This window comes from Phyllobates terribilis, unplaced genomic scaffold, assembly GCF_046119375.1.
Source record: "Phyllobates terribilis strain yellow unplaced genomic scaffold, ASM4611937v1 Scaffold_7__3_contigs__length_470593459, whole genome shotgun sequence".
Classification (NCBI taxonomy): domain Eukaryota; kingdom Metazoa; phylum Chordata; class Amphibia; order Anura; family Dendrobatidae; genus Phyllobates; species Phyllobates terribilis.
This window is the reverse complement of record NW_027362767.1, coordinates 108946801-108972448: the sequence shown is the minus strand read 5'-3', so window position 1 is coordinate 108972448 and position 25648 is coordinate 108946801. Positions and strand designations below refer to the sequence as shown.

At 41.4% G+C, this 25648-nt stretch overlaps 2 protein-coding genes across 8 annotated transcripts in view; one reads left to right on the top strand and one right to left on the bottom strand.

Annotated features, from left to right (window-relative positions):
• HECTD1 (HECT domain E3 ubiquitin protein ligase 1) overlaps positions 1 to 9420 on the top strand; it is a 76187-nt gene extending 66767 nt beyond the window's left edge. For all 6 annotated transcript variants that reach the window (XM_073639057.1, XM_073639055.1, XM_073639054.1 and 3 more), the window contains 5 exons: positions 352 to 430; positions 888 to 981; positions 6846 to 6996; positions 7607 to 7751; positions 9067 to 9420. In XM_073639057.1, coding sequence (XP_073495158.1) covers positions 352 to 430; positions 888 to 981; positions 6846 to 6996; positions 7607 to 7751; positions 9067 to 9204 — 607 coding nt within the window. In that variant the 3' untranslated portion in view covers positions 9205 to 9420. The remainder of the gene's footprint in view (positions 1 to 351; positions 431 to 887; positions 982 to 6845; positions 6997 to 7606; positions 7752 to 9066) is intronic.
• A 205-nt stretch (positions 9421 to 9625) lies between these two features.
• The window catches only part of AP4S1 (adaptor related protein complex 4 subunit sigma 1), a 33547-nt gene continuing 17524 nt past the window's right edge, over positions 9626 to 25648 (bottom strand). The window contains exons 4-5 of one of the 2 annotated variants that reach the window (XM_073639068.1): positions 20698 to 20709; positions 9626 to 12687 (exon numbers count right to left, since the gene is read on the bottom strand). In XM_073639068.1, the coding sequence (XP_073495169.1) occupies positions 12559 to 12687; positions 20698 to 20709 (141 nt within the window). In that variant the 3' untranslated portion in view covers positions 9626 to 12558. Of the gene's footprint in view, positions 12688 to 20547; positions 20710 to 25648 lie in introns of those variants that run through there. The other variant, XM_073639067.1, reaches the window with a different exon arrangement.

Below are 25648 nucleotides of genomic sequence, written 5' to 3'. Positions count from 1 at the left end.
TTTTTACTGTAAATTTAAAAAAGAAATTGTGTTTGGTTTTTGTCGCTATTTTGCCGCCCTTGGAATTTTTTTTCCCCCTTTTTCCAGTACATCACATGATAAAAATGAATGGCGTCATTCGAAAGTACAACTCGTACAGCAAAAAACAAGCTCACAGCTATGTGGACGGCAAAAAAAAAAGATGGCTCTTGGAATAATGGGAGGAGAAAATGAGAGCGCAAAAATGGAAAATCCCCCAGTCGGGAAGGGGTTAAGCTGAATCTCATGTCTGTTGAACTCCTCTTTTGTAAAACTTTGCAGATCTAGTACCCACAAAATCTTGAATTTTTTTTTTATTATTATTATTTTTAGGCTTAACTTCCAGTTCTGTCCTTCATCTCGAGTTTATGGCTTTAGTGCAGTTGACCTGAAACCTAATGGTGAAGACGAGGTAAGCAACAAGATTCACATCATCTACCAAAATGCTCCGTTTTTGTATTAAGATAACAATGTGTTATTTCAAATAAAACGCAAAGCAGTTTCTGGAAAGTTTTATAACTTTCTAGAAAACAAATATTAGAAGTCTTCACAGGCTTACACTCAGTGAATAGAAACCTTGTTTACATCAAGAGACTGAAAACCTGTCCTGATTTTCTTTCCTGGATGTACAGTATGTGCACCCATCCTGATTTTCTCTCCTGTATGTACAGTATGTGCACTTGTCCGCATTTTCTCTCTAGGGTGTACAGTATGTGCACACAGATCCTGCAGCACTGTCCGGTACATATGATCAGGACAGGTCCTTATCCTCTGGTTGTAAAAGAGTTAATGAGGATATAGAGAAACTGAAAGACAGGAGAACAGCAGGATGCCGACTTGTGCAGCACTCACTTAACTCTTTCTTTCAGATGGTGACTATAGATAATGCTGAAGAGTATGTTGATCTGATGTTTGACTATTGCATGCAGACTGGTGTCCAAAAACAGATGGAAGCATTTAGAAGTAAGTCTGCGGAATTTAATGTATGCGATTGTTACAAAATAAATGTGTTAATCTTTAGCCATGTTGGACTTTAATTCAAGACCAGGTCATTTCCCTCAGTTCAAGACCAGGTCATTTCCCTGAGTTCATGACCAAGTATATTTCAGTTTTTTTGCGGGTTAATACATGTGGTTTTAAAAGTTCTATTTTTTTTTTCTTTAAGCTGTTCTAATAATATTTAGTGTTTTTTGTTATACATGGATTCCAATTTTTATGGCCTTTTTTTATAGTCCTGGATATATATATATATATATATATATATATATATATATATATATATATATATTTTAGATCAGAAAGTGTCAGTAAAATAAATGTTAAATCTCTTTCTGTTACAATTATTTTAATACAGCAGACTTTTTTTTTCCTTTCAAGATCGGCGCTAGAAACAGCGTTTTAGATTTACAGGGTTTCTTTTATCTTTTTAATTTATTTTTTTTTATTTATTTTATCTTGCTTTCTTTTTCTTTAATTTGATTCATTCATTGTTTTCCCTATAAAGTCAGCGACCTTTCATAGTCATTTAAATATTAAAATACATTTTTTTTATTGCTGATTTCCTCTGTAACTGGGGCTGGACTATATTAGCACCAGTTCAAGGGTAAATTCAGTCTCCTTTCTGCACTGCTGAACTTATCAGGATGTGCAAAGAACCCGCATGCTCAACTCAACTGGCACCTGACCGTCACAACACTAGGACTAGAGTGGGAAACTCTGTTAATGCTTCCTAATTTGTATACAGACTGTATATACAGTGATTAGGAAGGCAGAGATGATGATAAACCATCTCTGCCCTCAATGTGGGGATGACTGACGGCTTCTGCAGTTGCATGATCTGACTGCAGGGATATTCTGTAATGTCATTGGAGAGTAATATGTGGACCGCGCCATTTTAGTTATTAAGTGCTTAAAGATCGATCGTATCTGGAGAAACCTTTAGATACTAGACATAAATGTAAAACGATTGCCAGATACACCTGGTTGTAAATTAGAAAACCTATAAAGACACCACAGAATGTGGGGTCTATCCCGATTTCAAACACTCAAGCAAAAAAGAAAAATAGTTTGAGCTATAAGATATGATCTAATTACTAAATCCCAAGGTAATATTGGTAAAGTTGAAATGTCAGGGGATTATTATAGTCATTTGAAATTAAACAAAAGATTAAAACAATTCAAAAAAACTGCGGGATCAATTTAATGATACGTATAATAAATTTTATTGAAAATATATTCTCATATAGATGAAAAGACATATAAGGTGAGATAGAACTAATTGCTAAAATTGTTATGAACAATGATAAATAGTGGATGCCCATAAAATAGACACATAGGGTCCTCAACTAGAAAGTTTTTAGGAGACAGCATGTATGCTTATTAGTATTACATATTACTAAAAAGTGTAAGAAATAATATTCTCCAGGTGTCAGAATACACAGCGCACATGAGCACATTCCTGGTGAGTAATGAACTAATAAGCATAACAAATCTTCAATGAAAAGGTGCTATACCTTGAGCCATGCTGTCGTTATGGAGCAAGCTGGGGATCCGTGCAAGCGCCTCGACGCGCGTTTCTCCTTCCGGCTTCGTCAGGAGGCGTGGGGAAAGATTAAAACAGGGCACTATATAATTGAATGGGTCCGGACGACCAGCGAATCGGCGCGCAACTCGTCATGTTGCTCCCCCCCCAGCGCGGCCAGCCGGCGCACGCCAGGAGCGATGGGAAGGAGGACGTGCGTCATCGTCCCCATCACCCCGGCAACGCGTCCGGCCCGCGGCACTTCAGAGAGCGAGCAGCGCATGCACGAGGCGTGTCGCCGCCGCTGTGGGTAAGTGTATAGATAAATTTTAAAGGGACTGTTATTATAATTAGAGATAGATAAAAGGAACGCATGTCCTATGATTAATAAACTCAAGGCAGAAATAGCATACAATCAAGGACAGATGTTCCGTGCCTACTTTGGCCCATTACCAAAAATATCACATCATTTGAAGCTTGTCCTTATCATAAGAGACCGTAGATAATAGGTCACCAAAATAGAAATAAGCATAAAAACATCCGTCCATATACATAAAGTTCTGCTCTATTAATTCCGTAGTTATATATTAACAGTATCACATAGCGACAACAAATATATCATCATATTAATTCAGAAAAAGTAATAATCACCAAAAGGAAATATAAATATACAGTCCTGGATGGAAATACACAAGAAGTCTTTACATGGGACACAGCAGTAAAATTATGTTTAAATTTCAAATGACTATAATAATCCCCTGACATTTCAACTTTACAAATATTACCTTGGGATTTATTAATTAGATCAGATCTTATAGATCAAACAATTTTTCTTTTTTGGTTGACTGGTTGTAAAATAGTTTGCACTGACGTATGCTGCAATGTGCACTCATGAGATTTTAGCTTTGTGTAGCAGAAGTCTGTTATTGCATTAAAATTCAGATCTTCATTTTAACCCCTTTACGACCTAGGGCGTATTAGTACGTATCTGTGCCCTGGGCCTTATGGACCTGATACGTATTCGTACGCCCTGGCGATTTCGCCTGCACACAGGCTGTGCGGGTGCGATCGCCACCGGGTGTCAGCTGATTGTCACAGCTGACACCCAGGGCTATGTGCAGGGAGTGGTCCCGCACCGCTCCCAGCACATTAACCCCCGCAATGCTGCGATCGAAGTCGATCGCAGCATTGCGGTGGCAAGGGGAGGTGATCGCCGATACTCACCTCCTCTTCCGGCCTCCAGCGATGTCTGCCACGGCTCCCAGGATGTTGCCATGACGACCCGATGTCGTCATGACAACATCCGGGTCACCAGACAGCAGGAAGATTTTTTTGGACATGCGCAGTGCATCTCCAAACTATCTTCTCCCTGTCCAGCGCTGACGGCCTGCATGGCACAGGGATGGTGCTGCATTCCTGTGCCATGCAGCCGATCAGAGAAAAAAAAAGTGAAGGTCCCATAGTGGGACAAAGTAAAAAAGTGTCATAAAGTGAAAAAAATAAATAAAAAAAAAATTGTAAAAATATAAAAAAAAAAATAATCCACCAAAAATAAAAATATAATGTATCAATAAATATTATTATAAAAAAAACAATAAAAGTACACATATTTGGTATCGCCGCGTCCAGAACGACCTGACCTATAAAACTGTCCCACTAGTTAACCCCTTCAGTGAACATGGTAAAAATAAAAAATAAAAAACGAAGCTTTATCACCATACCGCTAAACAAAAAATGGAATAACACGCGATCAAAAAGACGAATATAAATAAAAATAGTACCGCTGAAAACGTCATCTCGTCCCGCAAAAAAACAAGCCGCCATACAGCTCCATCAGCTGAAAAATAAAAGTTATAGCTCTCAGAATAAAGCGATGCTAAAAAATATTTTTTTCTATAAAATTGCTTTAATTATGTAAAAGTGCAAAACATAGAAAAACGATATAAATGTGGTACCTCTGTAAACGTACTGACCCTAAGAATAAAGCTGCCTTATCAATTTTACCACTCGCGGAACGGCATAAAAAAAAACAATTCCTGAATTGTTGGTTTTTGTTTATTCTGCCTCCCAAAAATCGGAATAGAAAGCGATCAAAAAACGTCACGTGCCTGAAAATGGCACCAATAACAACGTCAACTCGTCCCGCAAAAAACGAGCCGTCACATGACTGTCTGCCAAAATCTGGGAAAATTATAGCTCTCAAAATATGGCGATGCAAAAACTAGATTTTACAAAAAATGCGTCTTTTAGTGTGTGACAGCTGTCAGTCATAAAAACCGCATATGATTCTGGTATTGCTGTAATCGCACCGACCCGAAGAATAAAGTCGTCTAATCACTTATACCACACGAGGAACGGCGTAAAAAATAAACTCTCGGGTTAGGTTTGTGCTAGGGCTAGGGTTAGGGCTGGGGTTGGAGTTAGGTTTGGGGTTAGGGTTAGGGCTGGGGTTGGGATTTTTTTCAAAAGAAAAAAAGATGACGATATGGCGACTAGTGTTGAGCGCAAGTGCTCGCTACTTGAGTTTACATCGGGTGCTCTGGTATGCATTGAGTATCGTGGGTATTTGAGTGACATACTCGAGTCTCCGCCCCATATGCTTCGCGGCCAAAAAAACTTTGCGGGGATTGCCTGCCATGCACGAGCGATCTCCGCATGTTTTTTTTCGGTGTCTAATAACCGTGAAACATGCGGGGCAGGGACTCGAGCATGTCACTCGAGCACACGCAGTACATGGTGCATACCTGAGTACCCGATGCAAACTCAAGTAGCGAGCACTTGCGCTCAAGACTAATGACAACTTATTCAATATGATGACCTAATGTTATCAAATTCTGTGTGTACCTCTGGGTTCAAAATGTTCACTATACACCTTAATAAAATCTTTGAGGGGTATAGTTTACAAAATGGGGTCACTTGTGGGGGAGCTCCACTGTTTAGGCACATCAGGGGCTCTCCAAACGCGACATGGTGTCCGCTAACAAATTGAATGGAAAATCGGCTCAAATTGTTAGCGGACACCATGTTGCGTTTGGAGAGCCCCTGTGTGCCTAAACATTGGAGCTCCCCCACAAGTGACCCCATTTTGGAAAGTAGACCACCCAAGGCACCTATCTAGATGCATAGTGAGCACTTGGAACCCCCAAGTGCTTCACAAATTGATTCGTAAAATTGAAAAAGTGGAAAAAAAAAACACTTTTTCATTTTTACGAATCAATTTGTGAAGCACCTGGGGGTTCCAAGTGCTCACTATGCATCTAGATAGGTGCCTTAGGTGGTCTAGTTTCCAAAATGGGGTCACTTGTGGGGGAGCTCCAATGTTTAGGCACATCAGGAGCTCTCCAAACGCAACATGGTGTCCGCTAATTATTCAAGCAAATTTTACAATCATAAAGTCAAATGGCGCTCCTTCCCTTCCGAACCCTGCCGTGCGCCCAAACAGTGGTTTTCCCTCACATATGGGGTATCTGTGTGCCCAGGGGAAATTGCACAACAAATTTTGGGGTCCATTTTTTCTTGTTACCCCTGTGAAAATAAAAAAAATTGGGTCTAAAGTAACATTTTTGTGAAAAAAGTTAAATGTTCATTTTTTTCTTCCACATTCCAAAAATTCCTGTGAAGCACCTGAAGGGTTAATAAAGTTCTTGAATGTGGTTTTGAGCACCTTGAGGGGTGCAGTTTTTAGAATGGTGTCACTTTTGGGTATTTTCTGTCATAAAGCCCCCTCAAAGTGACTTCAAATGTGATGTGGTCCCTAAAAAAATGTTTTTGTAAATTTTGTTGTAAAAATGAGAAATCGCTGGTCAACTTTTAACCCTTATAGCTCCCTAACAAAAAAAAATTTGGGTTCCAAAATTGTGCTGATGTAAAGTAGACATGTGGGAAATGTTATTTATTAACTATTTTGTGTGACATAGCTCTCTGATTTAAGGGCATGAAAATTCAAATTTTGAAAATTGCAAAATTTTCACCAATTTTCCGTTTTTTTCACAAATAAACACAAGTGATATCGAAGAAATTTTACCACAATCATGAAGTACAATATGTCACGGAAAAACAATCTCAGAATCAGGGGGATCCGTTGAAGCGTTCCAGAGTAATTACCTCATAAAGTGACAGTGGTCAGAAGTGTAAAAATTGGCCCGGTCATTAACGTGCAAACCACCCTCGGGGTAAAGGGGTTAAGCATCTTTTGGATATTTTTTTTTTTTTTTTAACTAAAAAAAAAAGTGTACGGAAGTGTTCTTCAACCCATTATGAAATGATTGTCAGTATCCCATCGTCATGTTGTCTTCTTTTTTCTTAGGTGGCTTTAATAAAGTATTCCCTATGGAGAAACTGGGTTCTTTCAGCCCTGAGGAGGTCCAGATGATTCTTTGTGGAAACCAGTCTCCCTCCTGGTCTGCTGAAGACATTATCAATTACACAGAGCCCAAGCTAGGTTACACAAGAGAAAGGTACATTCCTAGTGATGGTGAAGAGATGGCGCCTTTAAGTCAATTTTAGGGCGCATTCAGTCGTCCATATAACTCGAACCGCACTACACAGACTGGCCGTCAGGTCTCTGACCCAAATGTGACGACTGTATAGAAATACATTATCTTTTGTGTTTCAATCTGTCTGATTTATTCAGCCATCTGACTGCGCCCTTAGTGATCATTTTCACACGGTCTAATATCTTCAGTATCTAATTCACTAATATGCAAATGAAGCATTAAGTGCTTTGGTCACAAGAGAGCACTTAAGGAGCCACTATCGCCTGAGGATGTTTCCCCATCCGGCACCAGCATCTTTAGCTTAACTGACAGCTTACTGTCGAATTTTCGTGTGTGATGTTTCACAGGCAGTGGCTGTCAATCAAGCAAAAGTGGCTGGTGCTGGGTGGGGAAACAAGCTTCGGAGGCAATTGCTCCATAAGTGCTCACTCATACCTAGAGCACGTAATGCTTCATGTGAATATGAATTAAAAGCAAATTACTCAGGAATGCAGCAACAGATAGAAGATATAAAGGTGTCGATAGTGGACTGTGTGACTTATACTCAAGCTTTTGCCCTTTTTTTTTTTAGCCCCGGCTTCCTTCGTTTTGTACGAGTCCTCTGTGGCATGTCCTCAGATGAGAGGAAGGCTTTTCTACAGTTTACAACTGGGTGCTCTACGTTGCCGCCTGGAGGACTAGCCAATCTGCATCCACGCCTCACAGTTGTGAGAAAGGTGAGCTGCTATATTTACAGGTTTCCTTGTTAATTTCTTGTTAATATTGGATATTTTTGCAGCTATACATGTTCTATAATGCAGCACATATGGGTATGGGCCATATGCTCGTTACCACTGCAAGCGGTTGTCTTTATTGGATCTTTACATTTTACTGCAGAGCAAAATTTTGGGGATGACGAGAAGATTTTCAAAGGAAATCGGTTATTTTATATAAAAATTACAGATCGACCAAGTTCTCAAAAGAGTATCTAGGCCAAAAAAAGCAAACTTCTGAAAACTACATTTCCATGATGAGTATTTGGTGAGATTTTGGCATTGCAGATACTCTGCGGCATTTCTGCACCAATTAGCTAAACTCAGTTACTTGTCTCTTAAGTTACTAAAAATGAATTTAAAAAAAAGTGTTACTTTTCATTCCACTTTTGAGGGTTTTTTTTATTGTTTTTAATCACCATTTTGTCACTGTGGTTTTTGTCTCTTGTTCATACATCATGTTTTCAAAATGTTTATTTTGTTTTTAACCCAACCCTGACTTGTTTGGAGATCTCCATGGTCTTCATGGTGTTGTTTGGTTAGTGGTGCCTCTTGCTTAATGGCGTTGCAGCCTCTGTGGCCTTTAAGAAAAGGTAAAGTGTATATACTGACAGACATGTGACACTTAGATTGCACACAGGGGGACGTCCTGTCACTAAGCATGTGACTTATGAAGGGAATTACTTGCTCCAGCAATGTTTAAAGGGCTCCATTGCAAAAGGGGTGATAACATATTTACATGCCAGTTATTTGATCCTCTAAATTAAATTTTTGCCTATATTTTTCTCACTTCACCAGCTTAGACTATTTAGTGCTGATGCATCACACACAAATCAGATTACAAAAATATTTAAACACCGGTTGTAATGTAACAAAATAGGAAAAAATCCAAGGAGGTGAATACTTTTGCAAGCCACTGAATCTGGGTTTTTCTTGACAAATCTAGGTAACAGGAGAGACTGCAATGACTTCAACTGGACAAGTGTTTTCACTTAAAAAAAAAAAAATATATATATATATATATACACATATATATATATATATGTGCGTATGTATGTGTGTGTGTGTGTATGTAATTAATAAAAATATATATATATATATATATATATATACACACACACACACACACACACACACGTGTATATGTATATAATTGGTGTGTATTTAGTATTAACATGTGTACATACATGCACTAAAAGTTGGCTAGAAGCAAAATTTCAAGATTTTTTTTATATGAAATGTGAGGATATTAATTTCCGGCCTTTGATCTCTCTGCTAGGTTGATGCCACTGACGCTAGCTACCCGTCTGTGAATACCTGTGTGCATTATCTGAAGTTGCCGGAATATTCTTCAGAGGAGATAATGAGAGACCGCCTGCTTGCTGCTACCATGGAGAAGGGGTTCCACCTGAACTGAGAGCCGCCGGGGCGGATGGGACACTAAACCTTGTTACTTGCGGCACTCCCTCGTGTTCGTGTGCTGAGAAAAGACATGGCCTTTCTTCCTCTCGCTGTGTGTTCCTTACACCCCCTCTGCGAGGCTTTACACGAGAGAGTGGGTGTAATGCCTTTTTCTTTTTTTCGTTATTTGTTTTCTTGTTCGCTGCTAATGATAAAATGATCTCTTTTGGCATGACTGACTGAAAACACTTATTCTGCCACTTCATGCTGGCAGCGCAGCCCGTCATCTATGCCTCTTAGCACTCAGACATTGTAAAGGTGTATCGTCTGTTGTATGAACATAATACACTACGTCGGCATCCCCCGCTCCCTGCATCCAACTCTCATTTTGCTAGCTTTAAACTAACATGCCAGAAAGCTGCTTACATCAAGTGTAGAACGTTAATGGAAACCTGAAGCTTTTTTTTTTTTTTCTCTTACATTATTTTTCCATTTTATTTGTAATGGTGCCTGCACTATTTAAATTTATTTAGTGTTTCCTTGGTATTTTTCTTTCCCCTTACGTTATAACTCCACACCTTTTGTTATTGTAGCGTCCTCCTTGATCTGGAAGGATTGGTATTTTTTTTAAAGCCCCTGCCATGCAGATTGAACTGAAGTGTTTGTGCAGAATCCAAATAAAAGCTTCAGCGCTACAATGATTTCAGTCCCTACAACAATGTACGACGGCATAAAGCCTAATATACCCCCCTTCATTGTTCAGGGTAACTTTTAACTCCTGTGAAGAAGGCTGTTCCTCGCACTTAAAAGGGTTAAATAAAAGAAAGAAAAAGATTGCTCTCTTGTATTTTCTTTGTATATTATAAACATTTATTTAACTTGTTGCAGTTTGAAGTAAAAAAAAAAATAAATAAAAAAAGTTAATAAAGAATTTAAAACAAAAACACATTTCCAGTATGTGTGCTGAAAAATAAATATCTGCTGTCTGAAATGTGAGCCGTTCTGAATCTTTTCTGTTTTATCTGGTTACAAAACTGAGCGCGTACATAGCCGAGGCCGAGACACCGACAAGCTCCGTTATGTTTACAGGAATCCTAAAATTAAAGGGGTTGTCCACTACTAGGACGACACCTTCTCAATCTGAATGTTTGCCCCCGTTAAAATACTTATACTCACTTCCTGTGCCGGCGTTGTTCCAGCGCTGTTGACACTCAGAGCCTCACGTGGCCCCGGGAAGTGAATATAAGTGTATTTTAATGGGGGCAAACATTCAGATTGAGAAGAGGTTGTCCTAGTAGTGGACAACCTCTATACAAAAAAATAAATAAAGAAACACGTCTCATGTAACTATACCCTTAATTCACACCTGATACTGATGATTATGGTTTAACATCTAAAAAGTTGGACTGGGGCAGTAATCCTGAAAATGATACTGATAATCAAACATGATCATGAATTGTGACGCATAGGATTGACTTTAAGGCTGGTGGTCCACAATAATCTGTCTTCATGATTTTGCCAACTAATCTGAGAGTAGCAGAGACCCTGATTCCAGCAATGTCACTTATTGCGCTGCTTGCTGTAGCTTTGACAAAATCGCTTATCAGCAGGAGATTATCACTACAGGACTAGTAACCCTGCTACCAGGTAGTCCTCAATATTCATTAACTCTGTATAACCCCACCACTGATTGGATGCTTTCTGCCTATGCACAGTGAACACAAATCTGTCAATCAGTGATGTGAGTGGGGTTATTCAGAGAGCTGCAGAAGATAAAACAGTGATTGTATCAAAACTAAAGCAAGCAGCCCAGTAAGTAATACATTGCTGGAATTGGGGTCTTTGCCCCTAAAACATGCAGCTCTCAGATTGGAATTCTAAGTGAACATTAAAGGGAATCTGTTACCAGGTTTTTGCTATCCCAATCAACCATATACATGACGATTGGTGCTCTGTTATTGGCCAGTTTACACAGATCGACAAGTACTGATGGTTTACCATGATTTTGTCTCTGGCCAACATCATGTTGTAGGCACTGGCACTGTGCTGCTGGTCACAAAATGGTGATTGATTGCCACATAAATAATCCAAACAAATATGCACTGGTGATCGCCAGCATGTTTACGAGGTCCGATAATCGGGAGAGACCGTCCTTGCTAACACTCTTTCATTGATTTGCAGCCCATCTAAATGCAATAATAGACCAGGGCTCAAAGTGTTCAGCCTTTTTCTGAAGCAAAAGTTCAAAAGCATCAGCCAAGAACTTAAATCAGCAAAAAAAAAAGGAATGCTTTAGTTAATCATAATTGTGTTACCATAAAAACAAAGTCCACACAAGCAAAGAAGAAATCCAGAAGGTTACCTAATAGGATTTGATTTTATTGCATGGCTCTCACTGCTACAATAAAAGGTAGTAGTAGTGGTAGTAGACCGAGTCATTTTAGGGTTCTTGTGTGTATTTTTTTTTTCTAAAAAAACCTCTGCAATCTGCTGTTTGTATTGTACATAAGGCTAGGTTTGCACCTGGAACTGGCCTAAAAATGTTTGTTTGGTCACTTAAAAAAGAAGAGAAATTAACAACTGTGACCAAGCCGACATGTGCCTGCTCTGCAGAATCTCACAAAGGGGAGCAGCCAGGTCCTAAAAGTAAATGATGGGGTTTTTACTAACCCCATTCAATCATAGTGGGAAAAAAAAAGTACATGTGTTCAAACAGCTCGATGTGCTAATATGCTGCACCAACAACTTAGAAACTTTTTTTTTTTTTTAAACTTTTCATTGTGCAGGATTTGTTGGTGCAGATTGTTAGCACATTGTGCTGTTTGGATGTTACTTTACGGCTTAATACATTTATATAATAGTAACACTTATCCGTATTACAGCTGTTCTTTTTCTCACATAATGCCACTAATTCCACAGCGCTTTACAGACCCTATTGGTACTGTCCCCAATGAGGCTCACAATCTAAATCCCCTATCCTGTCTTTTTTTGGAGTGTGGGAAGAAACCCACACAAATCCAGGGAGAACACACAAACTCCTTTCAGATGTTGTCCTTGGTGGGATTTGAACACAGGACTCCAGTGCTGCAGAACAACAGTGCTAACCACTGAGCCACCGTGCAGCTCATTTTAGGGCACAAGACCCAAATTAGAAAACAGCAGAAAGGCAATGGTAGTTACCAGCCAAGATGTCAAGGAAAATGCTCAACCTTTTTTTCACAAGACCCAAATGCAGTTATTGTGCCATGCACCATCTGCACAAGTGAATGTCCTCAGCAGTCTTCAATGAGGGCTGATTTTAACTCCCAAGTATTGAACAATAATCCTCTGAAGACATTTGGAGAGGGCCAAGTGTGTGTTTAGGACATGTTCAGCTGTCTCCAACTTTATCGAGCACCAGGAGTGGAGCAAGAATCCGGCTCTTGTTTGTTTCTATAGCGCAGCCATTTAACACCATCTCATCCAAAATAATATGTACCTTGTCAAGATTGAACATGATCTGTACATCAGAGTGAAGGAATAAATAGTCGGTATGTCATTGAGATTGTACAGAAGAGTTTGGTAAAGGAGAAAACAGCAAATATTCTTATCTTTTTCTCACAAACATTATCGGGAAAATAAATGAGTCAAAATGGTTACGCTTGTGAGAATAGTGGCCAATTTACTAAAATCTAGGTATATATTCTTACACCCGTACGGTCAATTATTGGGTTAAAGAGACTGCACAGAATGACTGTTCAAACCAAGTACAGGCGCTCGGTGCATCATGTCGCCGCCATATATTTAACTGCACCTTCTCCATGCCCCTCGTCTTTGATTGACAGCTCTGGCTTCACAGAGCCGGAGAAGGGTGGAGATAGATGCTTGTTTGTTGAGTGATCAGACGCTTGTTTAAACTGCCCAATTATTGGGGAAAAGACTGTTTCTAGGAACGCTCGTTTCTGGTAATCGTGCAGTGTAATTGCACATTTACTCTGCCCACTGTGCTCATGAATCAAGTATAGGTAAGGATTGGTATGGAATCGGAAAAAGGAAAATTCAGATTTTTTTTTTTTCTGGACACCATTTCAAACCTGTCTACAAGTTGTATATGGCATAGGGTACAAAACCCAGGAACAGGTGTTTTTTTTTTTTATGAAGAAAGCATTTTCCGCTCTTATTCAATAGTGGGAAGTCATCTAAAAAGCAGTATTTACCACTGAAATCCTCCCACCCCCATTGCAGCTTGAACGGTCTACACCTACAGCAGTGATGTCTCAACCAAAAGAAGGGAACACCACTCTGAGTTGCATTGCCATCCACCAGGGATATTTACAGCAGGTGAAATAAGTATTGAACACATCACCAATTTTCTAAGTAAATTTATTTCTAAAGGTGCTATTGTCATGAAATTCTCACCAGATGTCAGTAACCTTTAGTGTTTCTTTGGTATTTTTCTTTCCCCTTGCGTTATAACCACGCACCTTTTGTTATTATAGCGTCCTCCTTAATCTGGAAGGATTGGAATTTTTACCTTTTTTTTTTTAAGCACCTGCTATGCAGATTGAACTGAAGTGTTTGCGCAGAATTCAAATAAAGCTTCATCCAATCCACACCGGCAAAGAAATGAAACCATAGATGTCCATAAATTAAATTATGTGTAATAATAACAAATGACTCAGGGAAAAAGTATTGAGCGCATGAAGAAAGATGTGCAAAAAGTCATGACACCAATTGAAATTTATCAGTATAAAGAATGAAAGCAATCCTGCCACTTCTTATTTTTCACTATTAGCTGGTTCAACTGATATCCAATAAAACGTGTCTCATTACCAAGGTGCCACAGAAGAAACATCTCATGATGGGTAAAGCCAGTGAGCGGTCTCAAGACCTTTGTAACCTTATTGTTGCAAAACATACTGATGGCATTGGTTACAGAAGAATTTCTAAACTACTGAAAGGTTCTAGTGAGCACTTGTTGGGGCCATAATCCAGAAGAGTAAAGAACATTTCACCACAAACCTGCCACGACCAGGTGCTCCCTGCAAGATTTCAGACAGAGGAGTAAAAAGAATTATCAGAAGCATTGTCCAAGAGCCAAGGACCATCTGTGGAGAGCTACAGGAAGACCTGGAATCAGCAGGTACAATTGTTTCAAAAACAATAAGCAATGCACTCAACCGCCATGGCCGGTATGCACGATCACCACGCAAGACTCCATTGCTGAACAAAAAGCATTTTCAAGAGCGTTTAAAGTTTGCTCAACAACATGTAGACAAGCCTGTGAAATACTGCGAGAATATAGTCTGGTCAGATGAAACCAAAATGGAACTCTTTGGATGCCATAATATACACATTATAAACACCATACCAACAGTGAAGTTTGGAGGTGTGAACATCATGGTGTGGGGCTGTTTTTCAGCATATGACACTGGCAAACTTCTTACAATTGAAGGAAGAATGAATGGACAAATGTACAGAGTCATTCTTGATAAAAAAATATCTGCTGCCATCTCCCAGAATGATGAAGATGAAAAGAGGGTGGATATTTCAGCAAGAAAAAAAACCCAAACACACTGCTTAGGAAATTCTTAATTGGTTTCAGAGAAAGAAAATAAAGCTGCTAGAATAGCCCATCCAATCACTGGACTGGACCTGAATCCAATAGAAAATTTATGGAAGGAACTAAAGTTCAGAGTTCATAGAAGGAACCAATGGGAACTACAGGATGTGAAGAGAGTTTGTGTGGAAGAATGGGGCAAAATGACATCTGAGCAATGCCTGCGACTAGTTTCTCCATAAAGGAGGCATCTTGAAACTGTCATCACCCATAAAAGCTTTTGTAAGAGGTATTACATTTCAGTAAGCATGTTCAATACTTTTTCCCTGTGTCATTTCTCATTTTTACACATAACTTAATTTATGGATATCTATGTTTGATTTCTTTGCCTGTATGGATTGGATCGGTTGTTGCCGATATCTGGTGAGAATTTCATGTCGAGCACCTTTAGAAATATATTTACTTAGAAAATTGTTGATGTGTTCAATACTTATTTCACCCGCTGTATATTACCAAGGGAATTAGATAAGCAGTAATTTTGAACCCCAATTCCATAAACAGAAAGGGAGGGAACACTGCTGAAATATTTTAACTGACCCCCCCCCCCCCACTTTGTCAACTTTCTGGCACTGATAAAAGAAGATGAAGGTATGTGGTGAATTGTTGTGTTCACCTGATACAGCTGAGGTTAAGAAATTTGACCTCATTATCTACAAGTCTGGGAGAATGACCCCATTTCTATTTGCAATACTACTTTTGAGCTCCTTCTCATGAATTACCAATTTTCTGGGTGTCAGCACCTTCTTGTTCTCTACTGCCGCCTCCAGCTCAGGCTCATATTCCTTCTAGCTCCTGAAGTGTGTATGGATTCTTCTACCTTCCAAGCGCCCCTTATTGTTCCTGTATTATCTTTGAGGAATTGTTTGGATACAGCACTGAATGGGAAATTGACTGACACATTGCCATAAGAAACTGGATTACTTAGGGCCTTATCCTTGTTATAAATCAACAATTCAGGTGCAGCTAGTTGACAGGAAGAAGTTTCTCTTTCTTAAATCCCAGATGTTCTCCCAAATACTTCAGCAATCACTCTAGGTCTCTAGAGCAATCTCAGCTGGATCAAAAAAGCTCACACACACACACACAATATTTTTGATGGCTATGGAAAGAGATCTAGCAGATCTGGTCAACCACATTGCCAAGGCCCACAAATACCTTTGTTCAACTTAATTGGAATTTTGGAATTTGCAAGATGCTCGCGTCGAGATTCAGGCAACATTGTGGCCATCAGCAGTATATTTTGGCTCATGGTATGGAGTGCAGACGTATCTTCTGAAAATCTATTGTGGAACATTCCTTTAGAGGAACCCGACTGATTGGCAGCAGACTTACAAGATTCTCCACGAGGCTCCAGATGACAAGCTCCATTCTGCCTCAATCCAAACCCAAGAGTCCAGGCCAAAGTTGTAGGCATGTCCCTTTAGAGAAAATATTCACCCACCAGGATAGGAGAAACACATCCTTTAAGTGCAACCAGCGTCTTTCAAATCTGAGGCTTTCAAGTTTATAATCACTGTCTCTAGAGGCGTTCTCACCTGAGTCACTTATTCCTTCTGTTCAGGACATCTGAGTCAGATATGTGGTCTCCATGAGATACAGTTTTAATTTCTGACTGATTATTTCAGTTCTGTCCTCCTTGATTTCACTCGCTTAATTCATGTTTCAAGCATGTACTTTATTCACTTCTGGACATAGGCATCATTGTAACAGTTCCTTTTACATGATGACCCCAAAAGGAAAGCCTGGTTCACCCCATCCTGGACTCGAGGCAGCTCAACAATTGTGTTTGTGAATGAGGTTCTTCTGTTTTGTCATATTCTTCATGCAGCCCAGAGTTCCTATCCTCAGGGTACTTCTGAGACTCTTGAGGATTTTTTCATTTTGTGATTCAAAGCACTTCCAGATTGAAGCCATTGCTTTCGGCTTCTCGGCTATTAGTCCAGGAAATTGTGGAGCTTCCACACTCCTTCCCAGTACACTCTCATTTTGGCAATATTGGAAGTGCAAGTCCTTCTTTCAGAAAGTAAGAGTCTGATCCCTCTCAGTTTTTGCAAGAAGATCCTGGTTCAGATGGTAGCTGTCTTAGAGCAAATCTTTTTCACCCAATTCCAGATGGCTATCAATGCCAAGTGAGCCCCTCTTTTGCCATTTTTCTTACTGAGCTCTTGTGTGTAGCCTTCAAACATCCAATTCACCAGTTCACTGGTTGGTCCTGACCACAAAAGCCACCCTGACAGACTAAAAAAGAGGAGGGGGAAGGAATTTGACACAATTCAGAATGGCTGAGACCCTTAAGAATCCCAGAAAGAGATCTTTACAGGGTATCCAGTCAAAATGCAAATAAAGAACTCCACATCCATGTCTCATTGTCATGCGTCTGGGTTCGAACCCTTGAGCCTGTTACTTTGTGGTTGGCTCCTCTGTCCACAGAGCCACAGCAGATACCTTTTCTCCAGGTGTTTAGTTTCTGTTATCCTTGCTTCAGTCTTTTTAAAGTAACATGTGTTTTCATTTACCCATTTTTCTGCCATATCTCCTTTTGGGTACAGCTTTATATACTTTCCCCCTGCTGGTATTTCCTACTGGTGATAGTCTTATTTGGATGTCCATCCATACTGCTGTAGCTTAAGCCAGTCAGTGAAAGACCAGCTAGGGTTTATCTCTCTGCTGTTCTATCTTCTGTTTCTTTTTAGGAAGTAGGTGGCATATTCTCGAACAGTACGTAGGTACTTAATCCCTTATTTTGTATTTTGTGGTTTATTTTACTCGCTCTTATTATTTCAGCACACTTTCCCTTCTGTAGGTAATTTACACTCTGTTGCTTTTCAGGCAGCATAGGTCTGAGTTGCCAACGTCTCTTCTGTGGTTAGGGCTAGCTCAGCTAGAGACTGTGGGGTCAGGATCTCTAGTCTGTACAAGGAACCGGCAGGGTCAGTTGCAGCTTTTAGTGTGTTACCTATTTTCCCGAGTGAGTTGCTACACTATCATAACACTCATATGAATCTCTAAGGGGACACCTGCAGGACAACCATTATAAAGAATGGACGCTTTAGTGATTTATGCACTCCCTTTTCAACTTTCTACACACCCATCACTTCATTTTACTGTTCCAAAGATAAAGTATTTCCAATTTTCCTTGTAGCTCCTGAATGGTCCAGATGTAAGACCTTTCTGGTCGCAATGATCTCTATCAGACAGGCCTCTATATTGGCAGCACTTTCCCATCGCTCCTCCTTTCTGATCCTTCGCCAAGTTATAGGAGTTCTGCGACTAATGCCTTTCTTCTTTATTGAAGGTCATATTCACCCTTCAGCTTAAACGGGTTGTCTGGCCTTAAGCTACAAGTCTGCAGTCACTCTATGAATTCTCACACTACACACACTGCATGCTGTGAGGATTCTCCGGTGACAGAAGAGGCGGGCATGAGACTGCAAGTATGCGATTTGCATACATGCAGTCACGTGCCGACTAGACGTGCATGGCCTCGCTCAATGCAAGTGTACCAGCCAGAAGTATGCAAATCGCATACAAGCGGTCACATGACCACCCACTCCCGGCGCTTGAGAGTCCTCACAGTGCAGCTGATGTGAAGATTCACAAGGGTGCAGGCACATAGAATGACTGCAGACTTATAGCCTAAGGCCAGACAACCCCTTTAGAGGGTAGTGACATAGGGTGACTGCAGAGTTGTGAATCATCACAGTGCACACACTGCGCGCTGTGAGGATTTTAAAGAGTCAATGCCATGTGACCGCAAGTGTGCGATATGCATACTCCTGGCCAGAATACAACTAGACTGTTTCTGACCTCGCGAAATACACTTACATTGAGCAAGCCGGAAACAATTTAGTTGGATACTAGCAGAATTGGTGACTTGTTTCTATTATACCTTTTCTCTGATTGTTCCTCACCTGGTTTTGGCTCCCACTCCTGAGAAAAAATACTGACTGAATACTGATAGTGGGGCTGTGGCCTTACCAAGAGAGTGTTTCTCTCTCACCAGAAAAATCTGTATTTGAATATGAGGCTGATCTGCTTTCAGCATGTGAAAGCTCTTCTCAAGCCTCTGTCACTCCAGCTCTATTCCTCGCCCAGTGCTGTCTTCCGCTGATTGACTTACAGCTCCTTTGCGGTGTGACTTCAAGAAATGAAGCTGGCTGTCAAGCAGCAGAATACAGCAACGGGTGAGAAATAAGAGCTGGAGTGACAAGCTTGAGAAGAGCTTTTACATGCCGAAAGCACTTCAGCCTCATTTGAATATTGATTCCAACTCGGGAACTTGATTTACTACTGCACAGAGGTTTTGTAGTGCATTATGTGTTGTGCATATCGCATTACTTGGGGCTTTCTTTTGGCCCCTAGTCAGGGCTGTATTTGCCACTAGGCACCTGAGGACAGGTGCCTAGGGTTGCAGGTTACGGGGGGCGACCATGTAGTAAGATTTAATGAAAAGGAAAAAAAGAAAAAAAATATATATATTGTTTTAAAATCTTCCTCTTTTTCTTACCTCCGCTGGACTGGGGAGGAAAACCGCCACCTTTATTTTTTTAGGGAAGGTGCATTGGCAGAGCAGTTATCAGCTCCTTGCCCCGATGGAAGAAAAATCATAGAGGTGAAGGACCTGTGATGACGTCATCCCCATGTGACTTATTAGCAGAGCCATGCTTTACTTGTAATATGAAGTGTTGTCCCAGGCAGGAAGAGGCACTGGTGACAGGTAATTAGGGACCACGGGTACATCATGGGATGGCAGGCTGTGTGTGGGGGTACATGAGGTGCAGGGTACATATTGGTAGGGATACATATGGGGGTGCAGGATACATATGCGGGTGCAGGATACATATGGGGGTGCAGGCTACATGTAGGGATACATATGCTGGTGCAGGATACATATGGGGGTGCAGGATACATGTAGGGATACATATGGGGGTGCAGGCTACATGTAGGGATACATATGGGGGTGCAGGCTACATGTAGGGATACATATGGGGGTGCAGGCTACATGTAGGGATACATATGCTGTTGCAGGGTACATATGGGGGTTCAGGCTACATGTGGGTATACATATACTGGTGCAGAGTACAAAAGGGGGTGCAGGCTACATGTGGGGATACATATGCTGGTGCAGGGTACATATGGGGGTGCAGGCTACATGTGGGGATATATATGCTGGTGCAGGGTACATATGGGGGGCAGGTTACATGAGGGGCTACAAGCTATGCGAGGGGTGCAGGCTACATGATGGGGTACATATGGGGGTACAGGCTATATGAGGGGGTGCAGGCTACATGAAGAGGCGAGTATGTGGGTGCAGGTTACACAAGGGGGTGCACATGTGGGTGTAGGCTACACAAGGGGATGCAGGCTACACGAGGGGGTGCATATAGCAGTGAATGCTACACGAGGGGGTGAATATGTGGGTGCAGGCTATACGAGAGGGTGCATATGAGGGTGCAGGCTACACAAGGGGGTGCAGGCTACACGAGGGGGTGCATATGAGGGTACAGGCTACACAAGGGGGTGCATATGTGGATGCAGGCTACACGAGGGGGTGCATATGTCTGGATCGCATACAGACATGGATGATGAACATTAGGAAAAAAAAAAATCATGACACACTTGTCTGCAGGCACAGTGGCTGACTTTAGTCTGGTGTGTATGGGGGGCTTTAGTTACTATCTAAAGGGTATGGGCACTTTTAGTCTGACTTATTAGTAGGGGGTGTGACCACTTAAAGTGCCAAAGGCAGCATGAACAGCAAATACCGCCCTGCCCCTAGTGGTAACAATGCCAAAATCTGATATTTTTCTGTGCAGATTCACCAATGATAACAAATATTCTAAAAGCTTTCTTACAAGTCATCATGTCCCAATATGCATAAAATAGATGGCCAATTTTAGAAAAGGATACATCCAGCTCACTCTGGAAAGGAAAAACAAGACATCAGTGTTAGAAAGCATCACCATATAATAAAATATTTAATTTCTGAAAAAAAAAGTAATGACTTATTTAAATTTTCATTATGATCGCATTTGCGTCTTTGGTTCCGTTCATGACACAAGTTAAGACTTTCTGGATAATTTCTCATTCAATGACTTGACTTACAAATGGACGAGTAATGTTGCACACAGCACTATCGCCTCAATCAAATCTGACAAAATGTACAACAGAGAATCTGGAACCTTTTCTGGACTATATAGCTTTTTTTGTTCAAGAAAAACATTTTATTGAAAACAAATGGAACATTTAGTGAGACATTAGACGCATTGTATAAAAGTGTAAGGCCATCCTAATTTACTCTACCCCCTATATGCATCTGTCTTCTAATGTTTTATGAATACTGGCCATTGAGGATACTTGGAACTGGATGGACAATTCAACACTTGTGATCTGTATATTGATATATTATTTTATTATTTTTTAGCTGTCCACTTACAACAAAATATTACTATGTGCTCATTGCTCTAAAAAGATCCCTCCCCATCTTCTATAAAGACTCTTAGGCTATGTGCCCACGATGCAGAAATGCTCTGGATTTTTTCCTGAGCGTTTCTGCATCTCCCTGGCAGAAAAAAACGCATGCGGATTGTACATGTGGATTGTACATGCGGATTGTACATGCGGATTGTACATGCGGATTGTACATGCGTTTTTCCTGCCAGGGACATGCGGGTTGTCAAGCGCTTTTCAAGCGATTTTAGCATCACTTGGAAAGTGCTTGTCAACTTGGTCACACTATATAAATCCATGCAACCGGCATGGATTTATACAGTGTGACCGAAAGAATGTAAAAAAAAAAAATATTATACTTACCTTCTGATGGCCCCCGGTGTCCTTATCCGATACGTCTGGTCTCCCCGTTGTCTCGCGATGGTCTAAAAGGACCTTCCATGACGTCATTTAGTCATGTGACGGGTCACACAACCTCTGACGTCGGCAGTCGCATGACTAAATGACGTCATGGAAGGTCTTTTTAAACCATCGCGAGCTGCCGGAAAGCCAGGACGGATCACTATAAAGACCGGGGGCCATCAGAAGTTAAGTATAATGTATATTTTTTATATTAATTCTTTTTCTTTTTTAAAGGTACTATGGTACCCGAGTCTGGAGGAGAGACTCCTCTTCTCCAAACCGGGGTACCATCCACGCATTGAACCGCATGATATCCGCATGTGCACATGTAGTGATGCAGATAGTATGCGATTCAATGCAAGTCAATGGCGGCGAAAACGCCGCAATTACGCAAAATAATTGGTAGTGCTGCAGATTTTTCCGCAATGATAATCCGCAGCGGAAATTTCCGCAGCATGTGCACAGCAGATGCAGATTATCATTGGGGAACATGGCAGACCTTCTACCAAGCATTTTTTAAGCGTTTCTGCAGCGGAATTGCCACTGCGGATACGCTTAAAAAACGCATAGTGGGCACACAGCCTCATGATGCTCAAACTTCCTCCAAAGTAGCAAACAGTAGTTGTGGTAGACTAACAAGAAAGCTGTGCGGGACGACGCTTTGCATAGAAGATTATCTTAACAGGCTCTCGGAAGGGCTATGAAAATAGTGGATAGGAATACAAATCAGGTGTAAGCAACAAGAAAGGTCTGCAAGCACATAATGGAGGATCTCAGTATTAGGGATCATTCAGATGTCCATGCAAATCAGTCCAATCTCGGACCTGTGACGGGCAAGCCATGAGACAGGGTAGTCAGGAGGCCTGAGGTCAGATACCAGGAGGGCTCGTAGTACAGAGGGGTAAGTCAAAGGCGTGGTCAGGAAACAGTCCAGGGTCAAATGCCAGGAGAGTACGTCAAAACCAGGGGATACAACAAACAGATAGTCAGAGGTCAAATCTGGGGTCAGATGCCAGAAGGGTACGTCAAAACCAGAAGGAGAATTCCGCAAGAAGGAGACCCCCCCATCTTTCTTTTTTACAAAGAAGAATCCAGCAGCCACACGGGAGGATGAAGGACAGATATGACTCTTCCGTAAACTTTCGTTCACATAACTTTTCATGGTGGTATGTTCAGGCCCATATAAATTATATAGACTGGCTTTAGGTAATTTAGCACCAGGGACAAACTCAATAGCACAGTCATAAGGACGATGGGGAGGTAGTATCTCTGCCTCTTTTTCCGAGAACACATCTCCGAAATCTTTCAGGTACCCCGGTAGACCCTCCATACTTGCAGAGAGCTTAGACATTTCTTATGACATTTGGGGCCCCACTTAACAATTTCCTTCTGACACCAATCAATAACCGGATTGTGAACGAGTAACCATGGAAGCCCCAATACCAACCCCACCAGGTAACTTATCCAAGGCAAAACAGGAGATAGATTCTGAGTGAAGTGCGCCTATCTGAAGAGTGAATTCCACCATTACAAATTTGGCACAGTCCTGAAGTAGCAAAGTTTTGTCAATTGCAAAAATTTTAATGGCTTTTGTCAGACTAACTGTCCCTAATCCTAATTTCCGAACCAGTTCAGAATCAATACAGTTAGCTGCAGACTCGCAGTCACCGAAAGCCAATGCTGCCAATGCCTGGTTCTTGAAAAACAAAACCATTTTGAGCAATACTTTATCTGAGGAGTAAAAGGGTACCTGGTAGTCTGGGTGACCTCCTCGACTATCACCCAGATTTAGAAGTTTTCCTGAAGGTTTACTTGCTTGAGGGCGATTTGAACAGTCCTTTAAAAAATGTCCTGCAAGACCACAGTAGAAACAGAGTCCAAGATCCCGTCTCTGTTTTTTCTACATGGCACGAAAACTGGCAGCTCCAACCTCCATTGGTCCTACAGCGAGTAAACGGGTCTGCTCCAGGGAAAGATACAAGGCATCCCGCTGTGTATCATGCCTCTCACGAAATCTGCAGTCCATCCGTACGGCATGGGTTATGGCTTCCGCCAAAGAACAAGGGAGATCAAGCAGAACTAGAGCGTCCTTCAGAAATTCAGTCAGACCTCTATGAAATTGGCACCTCAGAGCTGCATCATTCCACAGAACCTTAGTGGACCACGGTCGGAATTCAGTACAGTAGCCCTCAGCAGTGCGGCTCCCTTGTGTCAGGTTCATGATCCTAGCCTCTGCGACCTGGATTCTGTCGGGTTCGTCATAGATAACCCCTAAGGCATCATAAAAGGCGTGAACTGAAGACCGTTCAGGGGCTTGTGGGGACAACGAAAATGCCCAAGTCTGGGGACTCCCGTGTAACAGGGACATAACTATTCCCAAACACTGGGACTCATCGCCTGAAGACCGAGGTCGTAGAGTAAAGAATAGCCTACAACTTTCTCTGAACACCCTAAACTGGTCTCTCCCTGAAAATTTATCAGGGAGGGCAACTACAGGTTCAGGAGGGAAGGAGTGGTAGGGAGGGGGTAGACCAACTGGATGTCATAGGGGACATACAATGCAGTCTCCGCTAGAAGTGAAGGGCTAGAGGAAGTTTTCATAAGACTAGTTATCTGTCCCTGAAACGTACTATGATGATCCCAGACTCTGGTACTCCTTAGCCAGATCCTGCATCATCTGAGGCAAATTCACCACCTGGTCACAAAACGTGTGAACAGGCTCCATAATGGCGAGGAAAGACAAAAAAAAACGTATACGGTCAGTTGTAGTGTCACACTGAGTCACTACTCACGAGCAAACCATGTGACAGTGTAATCAGGAGGCCCGAGGTCAGATACCAGGAGGGCTCGTAGTACCGAGGGGTAAGTCAAAGGAGTCAGGAAACAGTCCAGGGTAAAATGCCAGGAGGGTACGTCAAAACCAGGGGGTACAACAAATGGATAGTCAGAGGTCAAAGCCAGGGTCAGATGCCAGGAGGGTACATCAAAGCCAGAAGGTGAAATCCACAAGAATAGTCATGACAAATCCTGAGTTCGGCAACAGTGTCAGAGGAAAGAGACACGGAGCTAAGCAAACACAGCCAGCTAAGCAAAGCTACAACTGACAGACTACTAGCAGCTAGCCAGCTAAATACCTCGCAAATGATTAAGGATGGGAGACTCTTGGGGAAACGCCAGCAGGACTAAACCAGATGGAACATCGGGGCTGTCAATCAAAATACTGACAGTCCTGTACACTCCAGATTCCATAGAGCGGCTGAGTTGTCACTCACAGCATCTCTAGGCCACAGTCAATTATGAAACCGTGACAGGACCACCATGCACAGACTGGCCAGCGGCTCTCTGACCTGAGTGTGACACCCTCATATAAATACATGAAACTGTCATGATCCGGTCGTGAGACCAGCAGTCAGTCCGTACATAGTAATCCCATTTCTGTACATTGTTTGGGTCTCAGCAACTGAGCCCACACCGAACTAATCGTTATCACTTATCCTGTGAACAGGTGATAATTTGTTTAAACTGAAATATCCTTTTAAGTTCCTGAACCATGTAGGAGAGACTACCCACAAATGGATGTAGGTCATTGGCCAAATCATCAAAAAATGTTAACTAAGATCTGTCAGCTCATTATAAGAAGCATCAGTCTTTGTTTGGCAGAATAAATACCTTAAGATGGATGCAAATCGATTTCAAACTGTGTCTATTCGATAGCCTCGTCTGATTTTACATCATTTAACATAAGTCCTATGGTGCCACCGTTTGGCTATCCTGACCGCCCTGAGAGCTGATTTGTTTGCCTTCTTGAGATGGACATGTTGGTCAGATGCTGTCAGAGAGTTGACAATACCTTCCTTTTTCACCCTCCAAAGTCAGCACTTTGAAGGGTGTCCTAGGAGACATCTTTCATGGTTAACCTACTAACAATTATGCTTCTATGTCAGCTCACTGAAACACACATGGGAAGTTTGCAAGTCTCTGCCTTCCTTTGCATCTCTCTTATTGCAAT